The following is a 12,993-nucleotide window of genomic DNA, read 5'->3' as shown; positions in this document are numbered from 1 at the left end:
CCATTTTGACTTTTTTTCCCGTTATTTAAGTTTCACAACATCAAATTTTAACACCTCCTTTACAGCGACCGTCAAAACTAATTAACGTCATGTGAAAGCAATAAATATAATCCATGTCATCGAAGGAGCTCAGGTGACTATATGCACTGATTTGAACTGTTACTATCAACTCAAATATCTTTTTAAAATATTAAATTCTAAATTCATAAACTTTAAATTTTAGTTTGGCGTATACCGCGGACGTAAGAGCTAACGTCTTTAACATGTGGAAGCAATAAATATGGTGTCATCTAAGGAGCTCATGTGACTAAATGCACCTGACTAGATCTGTTACTATCAAAATATAAAAATAAATAAATAAATACTATATAATATAAGAAAAAAGGTACCACGTTTAAACCATTGTTTCATTTGTTATATGTTATAGTCTTTACTATATAAAATTTTAAAAAAAATCAAATTAGACTGTTGTAAATTCATATATATATATATCAGCATCAGCGTGTGGACTTGAAAGAAGAGAAATATTACAAGAATTCTCCTACTCTTTTCATCTAATTAATTATGACAAAGTTTGAACTAAAAATCTTTACTTTTTTTTTTATGAATAATTATCACTAGGCCTTGAAGTATTTTTTTCCTCCCACAAAGTACAAAATGATAATTTTATATAGTCATTTTGGCGGTGGTTTAATTGGTAGGTTGAGTAAATAATTTTTTAAATGGTGAGTTCTGAATTTGATATCATTTGCATGCGTTTTTCAATTAAGTTCATCGCACATGATTTGCTTAGTATAATTTCTACTGATCTTCTATGTGATTTATGAACTATTATACTAAAGTGAAACTTACCGAGACCACATTCAAATTGATTCGATTTTCTTGTACCAAAAATATATTTTTTTTAAATCTAAATATTTCCTCCTCTCATATAAAATGGTACTAGTTGCTATATAATTGACTATATTTAACTTGACACATTTTTTAAGAAATAAAACGGCTAATTTTACTATACTTTCACTTAAGTTTATATAAAATTGAACAAGTAGAAACATACGTCCTACGTGACATAATACATATAAAACGTCACGTATGACACATATATCTACTTGTTCAACTTATGCAAATTTAAGTGTTTACTTATACACACCGTAAATACTCTCTATACATCCTTCATTCTCATTTTTCTCATGGATAATAGTAGCAATATTTTTTACTGTGTCTAGGAAGCTGGGTATAATAATAAGTTAATTAAGATAAATGCCACGTAGTTTGGACATAATTTGACATGTCAGCATTTTTTGCTTTTTTGTGGGACCCACTTTGACAACATGTCACTTTCTGGTCCTTTTGCTTGTCTATTTTTGGAGTGTTTTAGGTCTATTTTTATTGTTCAAATATAGTAATTTTGAGTATTTTTAATTTTATAATTTACTAAAATAGAGCATCTTTGATATAACGAACAAAATAAATTTAAAAATTAACATTGGGTTGAGTGATCGAGAATCGGGTATCGGCCCTGTTGAATTATGTAGGAGCAGAAGTAGGTAAGTTAGTATTGATTTGGTGAAGAAAAGAGAATTTAGTTAATAGAAATATTATATCAGAAAGAAGTATCTAGTCAAATATCTTAAAATATTCACGGGAAAAGAAGGAATTTAAAGATAGATAGAAAAGATTGTTAGAATAAGTAATAGCAAATTAGGTTAGTATTGATTCAGTGAAAAAGAGAGAACTTAGTTGATTAAAATTGTTAAATCTGGAGGAAGCATCTGATCACATATTTTAAAATTTTCACGAAAAATTAAAAACGAACTCAGTCGCTCTAATTCTAAATACAACGAAAATATTCGAAAGCTACATATAAAACGCACCAAAAATCATTTGAAAAAATTGATATATACATTTTGGATGGATAGAAAAAACTAATCGAGCTCCGTCAATTTTTCTTACATCAAAACCTAAAAAGTTTTTAATTTTTTTTTTCAATTTTTTAGTAAAGAATGCTTTATCTAAAGTTGAATTTCAACACGAATTCAATTTATTTTTTTATCGATAGTGAGAAACCAAACAAAAATTAGGCATAAAAGGGTTGTTAAATATTTGGTTAGCAGTCAGCAGTATTCTCATTTTTTTCCCTCTCAAACTTCAAATTATATTATGATAATGATAAGCGTGTTCATTTATTCTTTCTTTAAAGCACTCATTACTTATCAAAAACATAGTATATATATATTCACACCTACATATTTAATCTAAGTTATAATTGAATTTTACTTTATTCATTTATTTTTATTTGTCACATTTTACTGTATGAGAATTAATTTAACTAATTTGCAAAGAGGTAAATTGAACTATTATTAATATGATGAAACTATATTTTAAATATTGATAAAAAAATTCACTCAGTTTGACTCTTGAAAAATAAACTATAACAACTAAAAATGAACCGAAAAAATAATTGTTTCTTTTCCTTATAAAGAACGTTCCATTATAATGACGATTATTGATATTATATAAAGATATAATTAATATAATATAAGATCGATAGTAAATAATAAATGTTTGTTGTAATAGAATATTATTACAGAAATAAAAGTAATATACATGTCCGATCATATATATAGAAAGAAAAAATTTCATCATGCTAGTTTATATAGATATATATATATATATATATATACACACTCATGATTTTTCACCTTGTTCCATTTTATTTAGTGTTCTTTCCTTCTTATTAGGTCCATTTCAGTTAGTGAATTTCAAGGGTGTGACCTAAAGTTAGAAAAGTGAATTCAAATCTCGAAAATTATAATTCAAATCTCAGCAAAAAGTATATACTAGATGATTTTTTTTTTGTATATTTGTTCAAGTCATGATTTGTGTAGAGTTTAATAATCAAACATGTGGCTAGCGGGAGAGCCTGGTAGGGCTGAGAGTTTCATTCAATCTGCCTTCAACAGAATAATTATATTGTTCACTTATAATTAAAATTATTTTATTATGTATAGAGTATATATGTCAATTTTATTTTATTTTGACTTTTTTATATATTTCTTTTTCAATATTTTTTAAAAAAAATTATGACTTCGTCACTAATTACGAGGTGCACCTAACTAGAAGTGTTACTATCAAATAATTAATGCCACCAGGTTAGTCAAATTAGACTTGTTGTGATTCCTAACTCTCAGCGTGTGGACTCCAAAAAGATCTAGAAGTTGGAATATTAATTACAACAATTCTCCAAATGATAATGATATGGAACTAATGTAGTAAAATTACAAAAAAAATATTTAAAAATTCTCATAACTTAAATAAAATTTGTGCTTTAATTAGAAAATTGGTGATAGGAAATAGTATCATCGTTTGAATTTATATGTTACCATATGTATATGTCACTCAATTTGAGGCCATAGTAGTTAGTAATAGGAAAAACCACTATATACTATTATTATTTATATTTTTAAAATATTACGTATCTTACTACTAATAAGATAAGGTACAAATATCCCCTAGACTACGACCAAAATCATAGAGACACATTTTAACAAAAACTAAGGTCCTATTACCCCCCACCCCCCAACTCACTTTTTTTGAAATTGTGTACACCTTTTGGCTGGCTTACGGGTCACACTTTGTGACTCCACGTGTGTACAAAATTACAAAAAAAGTAGGTTCGAAGGGGGGGGGGGGAGGGGAGGGGATAATAGGACCTTAGTTTAGTTAAGGTGTCTCTCTAGGATTTTGTTCATAGTCTAGGAGGTACTTGTGTCTTATTTCTACTACTAATTAAGAGTTTCCTACGTATCTTAGACTTAGATACATGTATTTTTGCTACTAGATACACAAAAATGGGGAGAGAACTGAGCGAGATTGGGGAGAGAGGTGATCCAGGTTCGTGTATATCTTAGATACATGTGAATCACACTAGATACATGTATTTGTATGTATCTAGAGTGACTCTCTCTAGATACATGAGAGAGTGGCGAGCGAGATGGGAGAGAGGCGAGGAAGGCGAGCGAGATTTGCTATGTATCCCAGATATAAGCGAATCCACTTGAATATAATGTATCTAAAATAAATTACACCTAAATTTGACCCCATTTATCTGAGATACATATACCTGAACATTTTTGTAGGCACCAAAATCTGGTAAGATACATAATATTGTAAACTAGAGTGTATCTAAGTCAACTTTGATTTAAGAGTTAATTTTTTTTAATGTATCATATATTGGAAATAATTTTATATGTAGCTAAAAATAAAAAAAAATAAAAAATCCCTTGTTTTTGGACCTATTTTGTTATCCCTTTGTATCTTCCACAGTCTAAACACACATCTCATTTACTCACTCAAACCAATTTTCCCAAATAAAGGTACTTCCTTTTTCATGATTGATTGAAATTCTTGAGTTTATCTTTAAATTTACTATTTTTTGGCTTGTGGGGTTTATCTATGTTAATGTATTCTTGACTTAATTAACAAATCTTGAATTTTTATCTTATTGTATTCTTTTTGCTTTTGGTTACTGAAGAAATTGACCCTTTTTTGTTTGTGGGGTTTCTTGATTTTTTAGCTCAGAAGAAATGGTAACAACTCAGATGGCAGCATCATCCATATCTGCTAAAGGGTTTGTTTCATTTGAAGGACTTAGGTCTACTAGTAATGTAAAGATTGCATCTTTTGGTCATTTGAAGCAGAATATGAGGTTTTTTCATGGACTTGTTGTTAAGGCTGCAACTGTTGTTGCTCCTAAGGTATGCAAATTTGCTGTCTTTTTCTCTGTTGGTTCTTGTTTTGTTTCATTAGTTTAGTTAGTTAGTTATAGTAGCTGAATAGATAGGAAGAATTAACTTGATGGGATTTTTGGGCTCCCTAATTAGTTGCCAATGGGCGGAGCTACAGGGCGTTTTGGTGGAAAATTACATTGTATATACAGTAGATGTTGAATCGTTAGCTTCTTCGTGTGCTTAATTCAATATATTTGGAGCCCCTTAGTGAAATATTGGTATGCCACTGATGTTCGACTATGTCATGTTTTGGTGAGTCAATGTTGTAGTATAGTAGATGTTGAATCCTGTTGGCTTCTTCGTGCATTTACTTCTTTATTTCATTAAGTTAGTTAGCTATAATAGCTAGGAAGAATTAATTTGATGGGTTTTTTCTGCTTCCGAATTGATTGCTACTTCATGGGCAAAGCTAGGGGGTCATCCAAACCCCCTTCATGGGAAAATTATATACTATATATAAGGGGTTAAAACTCTTTTTTATCTACTTACGTAACAAATGTTGAATACCCTTGGCTTCTTCGTGTGTTTATTTCCTTATATTTTGAATCCCCGTGGTGAAAATTGTCCGCCAACCATATTTCTACTATATCAAATTTTTGTGAGTCAATGTTGTTAATTAGCTTTATTGCTCTCAACGGGAAAGTTGGCTATCAAGCTACTAACTAATTTAAGATCACTTTTCTGATGTGTTACTGAGTTGCTATCTCATGTAGTTGGTTAAACTACACGACTAGTTTCCTCGCGGAAGAGCTGTGATTCTGATATTTCATAGGCTGAGTGTTTCCGTTGTTGTTCTCGCAGGAAAGTTTTCATATTTATCATTTTCTTTATTCTCTTCTTGTTGTTCGTGCAGTACACTTCAGTTAAACCTTTGAGTGATAGAGTTTTGGTGAAGATTAAGACTGCAGAGGAGAAGACTGTTGGTGGTATCCTACTTCCAACAACGGCACAGTCAAATCCACAAGGAGGTGAGATTGTTGCTGTCGGAGAGGGTCGTTTAGTTGGGAAGAGTAAAGTGGAAATTAGTGTGAAGGTAATTTCATAATCAAGTTATGTGTTCAACCTTGCTTTTATCCGTGGCCGATCTTTTTCTAAAAATGATCTTATTGTGTAGACTGGTACCCAAGTGTTGTACTCAAAATATGTGGGAACCGAAGTGCAGTTTGATGGATCAAAGCACCTGATCTTGAAAGAAGATGACATTGTTGGTATTCTCGAAACAGAAGACATCAAAGACCTGCTGCCCTTGAACGACAGAGTTCTAATCAAGGTTTGTCATTATCACACTGTATCTCCCTGTTTGTGTGTCATCTACGTTTTGATTAAGCGATACACGCTCTGCATGATAAACATTTGTACATAATGAGCGTTTTCCCCCCAATTCTATTTTTTTAAAAGTAGTTCTTGCTTACTGATCTGGATGTCATGTTTTGATCTCGTTATTATTTGCTATGTCTGCTTTGCGTCTGTATGTTATGAGTTACATGAGCCGGGTGGCGTTGAATGACTAGTGGTAATTTGGTCATCGCATTTTATCAGGTGGCCGAGGCTGAGGAAAAAACTGCTGGAGGATTGTTTTTGAGTGAGTCTTCAAAGGAGAAACCTTCGATTGGCACGGTAAAAATATTCACACTGCAGTTCAGCTAGTATTATTACTCCGTTTATTATTTCTCCCGTGTCTGATATTATCCCCGTGTAACTAATGATGGTGAACCAAATGATCCCTAAACGTAAAGAATCTCCGCTATCAGCATATGTTAACATGTTATAGTAGGTTATTAATGTTTGCTTTTTTATAGACAGTTACCTGTCGATATCTTTTAGGTGACCTGATTGTAAAAAACGTCAGTGTATGAAAGTTAAACTTTTGCTGAAATCGGTTACCTTTTTCGTGATTGTAACAGGTAGTAGCCGTTGGTCCCGGTCCTCTTGATGAGGAAGGAAACAGGACATTACTTTCAGTATCCCCTGGAAATACAGTTTTGTATTCCAAATATGCTGGCAATGACTTCAAAGGAGCTGATGGCTCTGATTATATCACATTAAGGGCATCTGATGTAATGGCTGTGCTTTCATAGATGAATAATCACTCTTTTCGATCGAAGAAGAATTGGGGAGGGGTGATTAGAGAGAACATGACACATCTTCTGCTCATCGAGGGTCATGACCCTAGATTAGGAGAGAGTGTTAGTAGGTAGTCGAGCGATTTTTTTTTTTTTTTTAGGAGGAGAGCTCTTCTCTTTTCAATATTATTCTATTATTTTCTTATTCTTCATTTTTATTAATATGTTTGTTTCTTTTTCTTTGGTTACCTTATTATTTTTATTGTCAATATTTTTTTCTTTTTAGTATTTTCATCTGAGCTTCTTTCACTCTTGTATTACGTTTTTCTAAAGTCGTGGTCTATTAAAAACAACCTCTCTATCACATGCAAGGTAAGAGTAAGGTCTGTATAGCATTAAACTTTTACAATGTGATCACACTGAATATGTTGTTGATATGCTCATTCTCATATCAATTAGAAAAAGTAAATAATGAATTGGATTGTGTATTTACGTAAAGATCTCTTTGTTTGATGATGTTGATGCAGCGGAATAAATATTTAGTAGAAAGGTTGTTTCCGATATTGCCAATACCAAAGGAAACATAATCAAATACACAATGCATAAACGTGAAAAATCTACTCAAATGTTTAACATACTTAATATCATAAATTTAATTTTATTTTAAAAATAAATTATTGTCCAAGTGAGACTGAGATAGTATTTCTTTGTTCGATTAATACATTTATCTTCAAATTCAAAGTAAAAATTTTACCACGTTATTTTTTTTAATAAGATCTTTCTACAATAGTTGGTTAAGTTCCGCTCTTACTATTGGGTCATTGCAATTACGGGTTAGATGACACTAAATAGTTATACGAGTATCTCGTCCCCTTCCAAGTTTGGACGAAAAAAGAAAAAGAACAATAGCAACAATAGTATCAAGTATAGCCTCATAAGTGGAATGTTATTGTTAGGTAGAGATGCGATTTTCGATAAACACAATTTTTTATTTTTATTTATTTTTTATTTTTAAATAAGAAGAAAAAGTCCCCTCTTAGAAACTTCTAGGGTTTTGTTATCCTTAACAGCTCTACACATTTTATCTTCAAACAGTCTAAAACACACCCCTTATTCACTCCTCACTCCATAGTAGAGAAAACCTCTCCATTGCTACCAGTCAAACCTATTTTGTCAATAAAGGTACTTCCTTTTTAATGATTTGATTGAAATTCTTGAGCTTTTCTCATTAAATTTACTATAATTTTGCTTCTGTTTGCTGTTCTTGTGACCATTTTTGTATAGGGGTTCTTGATTTAGTTCAGAATTTTATGGTTCTTATCTAGAGAAAACTTCTCCTTTGTTATTAGTGAAACCAATTTTCCAATAAAGGTGCTACCTTTATTATCATTGACCAACATTCTTGAATTTTTGTCTTCCAATTTACCATAATTTTGTTTCTGCTGTGCTATTTTTGTTGTGGGGTTCTTGATTTAGTTCAGAATGTTATGGTTCTTATATGTAACTGTTCCTATTTTTTGCTTCTGGCTGTGCTGCTTTTATCTTTAATTCTATAGCTAGTCACAATTTTTACTATTTTTGCTTGTCTGGAGCTGCTGTTTTACCCTTTTTGTTGTGGGGATTGATTTAGTTCACAATTATATGGTTCTTACCTTTGGTTTTGCTCTTTTTGCATGTGGGGTACCATTTGTTGTGGGGTTCTTGATTACATTCATAATTCTTGAGTTTTTATTCATACTTGTACACTTTTGGCTACTGGTATTTGAGGATATTGACCATTTCTGTTGTGGGGTTTCTTGATTGAGCTCAGAAAGGAATGGCGACAACTCAGCTGACCGCGTCATCCATTTCTGCCAAGGGTTTTGCATCCTTTGAGGGGCTTAGGTCCATAAGTAATTTAAAGGTTTCGTCTTTCGCTCCTTTAAAGCAGAATAGCAGGTCGTTTCATGGACTTGTCATTAAGGCTTCAACAGTCGTATCCCCCAAGGTATATAGTTTGGTTTATTTCTTGTATAGTTCTTGTTTTATGTTTTGCTTGAAATCTAATAGCTGCGAAGGTAGGTAGAATCACCTTGATGGGTTCTTTCCACTGTTCCCAAATTTGTAGTTATATGACCATGTCAACTTTTCGTTTGTCAAAGTTGCAATTTGTAAATTAGAGTTAAGAGCATTGGTAGATGTAATCTGCTGGGAATAGTTTTCCGAACCACTTACTTTCAACACAAAATTGGACTGCTTAAAGTAAGTTGCTAATTGAGTTAAGCTGACTGTTCTGATGTCTATGTAGCTTTGTCTGTGGTTGGTTAAGCTACGTGATGAGGTTGTTATTGGGTTGTTGCCTATTGTGTTCTAGTTTTCCAAGTCAGTGAGCTGGGTTCTGGCATTCATAGCCTGGATAAAATAGATATCTTCTGTCAAATATGTATTTGAAAATCAAAGATGAATTCGTTGAACATGGTTATATCTGTTATTTTCTGCATTCGGTTAGTTGATTGTATTAATCAATTTTAGTATCTAGTGGTTTTCAGAGTCTAGTTTTGTCAGTCGGGGAAGTTTTCATATTTATATGCTTCCTTGTTCTGTTGTTGTTGTTCGCACAGTACACTTCACTCAAACCATTGGGTGATAGAGTTCTGGTGAAGATTAAGACTGCAGAGGAGAAGAGTGTAGGCGGCATCCTGCTTCCGATGTCAGCACAGTCGAAGCCACAAGGAGGCGAGGTTGTTGCTGTTGGGGAGGGTCATTCAATTGGCAAGACTACAGTGGAAATTAGTATAAAGGTAGTTCCGTAACCAATGTCATACTCAACATGTCTTCTAAGCATGGTTGATCATTTTTCTTAACGGATCGTATTACGTGTAGAATGGTACCCAAGTACTGTACTCAAAATATGCGGGAACCGAACTGGAGTTCGATGGATCTAAGCACCTGATTTTGAAAGAGGATGACATTGTTGGTATTCTTGAGACAGATGATATCAAGGATCTGCAGCCCTTGAATGACAGAGTTCTAATCAAGGTTTGTTGCTATTGCTCTTTTATTTGTTTCTTTTCTGTGGCATCCATATTTTGATTAAATGGTGCATACTCTGTTTGATAAATATTTCTACATTATTTGCTGTTCTCCAATATCATTTTCTTCGGATAATGGTAAAAAAACACACCCGAATAATCATTTTTTCCGCGAGTTCTATATCCCAATTATCAATTGTTTCCTTTATCTACCTGAACTATTACCATCTATGGCTTGTCACGAATTTCATATCCCAATATAATCAATTGTTCCTTTTATCTACCTGTACTATTTCCATCTACGCCTTGTCAAAAGTATATCAAAACTATCATTTTTTTCGCTATTTTCACACCCAACTATCACTTGTTCCTTTTACGTACATGAACCATCACCATCCATGCCTTCTTCTACCTTAACTACTATGTATTAAGACACACCTAGTTGAAAAGATAGTGATAGTTCAGATAGGAAAAGGAAACAACTGATGGTTGGCCTAATCAACTTCGAGGTGTGTTTTAATATATCAATGATGATTATTTCGGTAGAAAAAGAAAACAACTGATGGTTGGAGTGTGAGAAAGTGATAGTTTTGGTGTGTCTTCGACCATTAATTCCCTTTTTTTAGTATTAAGTTTTGGTTGATGAGAGTTTTGAATTTTTTTTCAGGTGGCTGAAGTTGAGGAAAAAACTACTGGGGGATTGTTTTTGAGCCAGGCTGCAAAGGAGAAACCTTCATTTGGCACGGTAAAAATATGCACCATGCAGTTCAGCTAGTATTATTACTCCCATAATACTTGCTGATAGGATATACTTGTTATCTATGTTGCTCGGAATCTTTGAAAATGTCAATGGATGCCTGTTGGACCCTCTAAAAATAGTATCTTTTAGAGGATCCGACTCACGTGCAGCAGCATTTTTAAAGAGTACTAGCAATGGAGATAATTCATACACTTAGGAGTCATTTGGTTGATGGTTTGAAATAACCAATTCCAACATAAAATTGGCATGTGTTGACTTTATCTAATAATAGCTACATTACATTATGTGGGATGAAGTGTGAAATAAGAATACACGTATTTACAATGCGCTGGGAAATCTCATTGCTATTCTCGCATTATAGTTTCTCGTACAACTATGATGTGAGCCAAATGACTCGTGACAGTGAAAGAATTTACACCATCATCAACATGTAGTTATCTTTTAGGTGACGAGTTAGTGGAAAACGTTAAGTGTGTAGAAGTTGAACTCTTGTTGATATCGTTTACCTTTTCCGTGGTTGAAAACAGGTGATAGCTGTTGGACCCGGTCCTCTCGATGAGGAAGGGAAAAGGAAAGCACTTTCAGTATCTCCTGGAAATACAGTTCTGTATTCCAAATATGCTGGCAATGACTTCAAAGGAGCTGATGGTTCAGAGTACATCACATTGAGGGCATCTGATGTAATTGCTGTGCTTCAGTAGATGTTTTGTTATATATATATAACAAGGCAGTTCATTCTCATACCAGTATTTTGCAGTGTAGTATAGCAAAGAGGAGAATGTTGTAACCATTTTGGAATAATACTTTTGCAAATTAATGATCAATATCTAGTTCTGGAAGTGCCTTTTCTTGTTTAGTTTGCAGAAGTCAAGTTTTCGTGCCTTTTGCGTATATGTCCAAAGGAAATTATTCATTATTAAACTCACATTACATTTTCTTGATTACAAGATCAAGTTAAAATACACACACAAAGCCTTAGACAAATTACAAACACACATAACAAACCAAAACACAAACATTATTGACAGAGGACTTTCAACAAACACTTGATCTGCAACTTTTTTTCAACCAGAGATATTAATAGCTTTCACCTCAGGCTTCTTCTCTTCTTCTTTAGGAACAGTTACAGTAAGCACACCATTCTCCATCGCCGCCTTAATTTCCTCCATTTTCACATTCTCCGGCAACTTAAACCTCCTTATAAACTTACCACTACTCCTCTCCATACAGTGCCACTGATCATTCTTCTCCTCTTGCTCTTTACTCCTCTCACCACTAATCTGCAAAATCCTTCCTTCTTCAACTTCAACTTTCACTTCCTCTTTCTTAATCCCAGGTACATCCACTTTAAAAACATGAGCTTCCGGGGTTTCTTTCCAATCGATTCTTGCATTTGCGAAAACAGAGGTTTCACGAACAGAGGATGAAGGGTTAGCAATTGGAAACCCTTCGAATGGATCCCCTATGTGTAGTGATAATGGGTCGACGATATTGCTCCGACCAAAGAAAGTTGGAATCAGAGACATTTTAGCTCAAAATTGGGTTGTAGAAAACAGAGTATAGAGTGTAAAGCTTGAATTTTTGGTTTCAATTGAAGTGTTTGATGATGAAGGAGAGAAGTTGCAGTTATATTTATAGGTGATGAAATCAATTCAAGTATAATCTAGGATCTTCATTGAGAGGATTCTACAATATTCCATAGAAACTTTGTTACAGTTCCAGGCTAATCTAGCATCTTCTTTCTCCTTTTTGATTTGATATGAATAGTAACACCTCAATTGGATGGTTATCACGTATTACTTTAATGAATATAATATTTAAATAAATTAATAATATTTTATTATTACATAATATTGTATTATAATAATTTAAATAATAAAATTATAAGAAAAGTAGGTTACGAAGTAAAATTATTAGTAGAGAAATAACTAATAAATTAAAGTAACGGTGCTATCGATTCAAATCGATTGTTATATGAGATAAATTTTTTCGATATTATCTAAAAATATTTGAATGATATGATATAATAAAATTTAAGTAGCATTTAAAATAAATATGATATATAAACTAACAGTATAATATAATACAATAGCTAACAATTATTCAAATAAGGGATAAGAGGCTTTTACAATTTATTCACGGTATAAAAGAAGGTTATTTTATATTGAAATGCATTTTTTTCACTAATTTATAGTTGTTTGAGTGATGTATTAGTCGAAATGTTGATGTTCTATTCTGGAAGTGACAAGTCAAAAATTATATTATTGAATTGATGAATATTATGTAATAGTAGATTTGAGTCTTTTTTTAAAAATCAAAAATCAAAATATTTGTCTCTAGATTGAATATTTTACTATTACTTGAAAGTT

At 32.4% G+C, this 12,993-nt stretch overlaps 3 protein-coding genes across 3 annotated transcripts; 2 read left to right on the top strand and 1 right to left on the bottom strand.

Annotated features, from left to right (window-relative positions):
* Positions 1-4,279: 4,279 nt before the first annotated feature.
* On the top strand, positions 4,280-7,047 carry LOC102578860 (20 kDa chaperonin, chloroplastic-like). Its single transcript, XM_006345190.2, has 6 exons — positions 4,280-4,376; positions 4,577-4,757; positions 5,644-5,823; positions 5,905-6,060; positions 6,330-6,407; positions 6,695-7,047. The coding sequence occupies exons 2-6, from the start codon at positions 4,587-4,589 to the stop codon at positions 6,866-6,868; spliced, it is 759 nt and encodes a 252-aa protein (XP_006345252.1). The 5' UTR covers positions 4,280-4,376; positions 4,577-4,586; the 3' UTR covers positions 6,869-7,047.
* Positions 7,048-7,900: 853 nt separating this feature from the next.
* On the top strand, positions 7,901-11,463 carry LOC102578514 (20 kDa chaperonin, chloroplastic-like). The gene is made up of 6 exons (XM_006345189.2): positions 7,901-8,035; positions 8,664-8,840; positions 9,454-9,633; positions 9,716-9,871; positions 10,532-10,609; positions 11,152-11,463. The coding sequence occupies exons 2-6, from the start codon at positions 8,670-8,672 to the stop codon at positions 11,323-11,325; spliced, it is 759 nt and encodes a 252-aa protein (XP_006345251.1). The 5' UTR covers positions 7,901-8,035; positions 8,664-8,669; the 3' UTR covers positions 11,326-11,463.
* Positions 11,464-11,515: 52 nt separating this feature from the next.
* On the bottom strand, positions 11,516-12,351 carry LOC102578188 (18.2 kDa class I heat shock protein-like). Its single transcript, XM_006345188.2, has one exon. The coding sequence runs from the start codon at positions 12,148-12,150 to the stop codon at positions 11,689-11,691; it is 462 nt and encodes a 153-aa protein (XP_006345250.1). The 5' UTR covers positions 12,151-12,351; the 3' UTR covers positions 11,516-11,688.
* Between the last annotated feature and the right edge of the window lie 642 nt (positions 12,352-12,993).

This window comes from Solanum tuberosum, unplaced genomic scaffold, assembly GCF_000226075.1.
Source record: "Solanum tuberosum cultivar DM 1-3 516 R44 unplaced genomic scaffold, SolTub_3.0 scf00063, whole genome shotgun sequence".
Lineage (NCBI taxonomy): Eukaryota > Viridiplantae > Streptophyta > Magnoliopsida > Solanales > Solanaceae > Solanum > Solanum tuberosum.
This window is presented reverse-complemented; position numbering and strand designations above follow the sequence as displayed.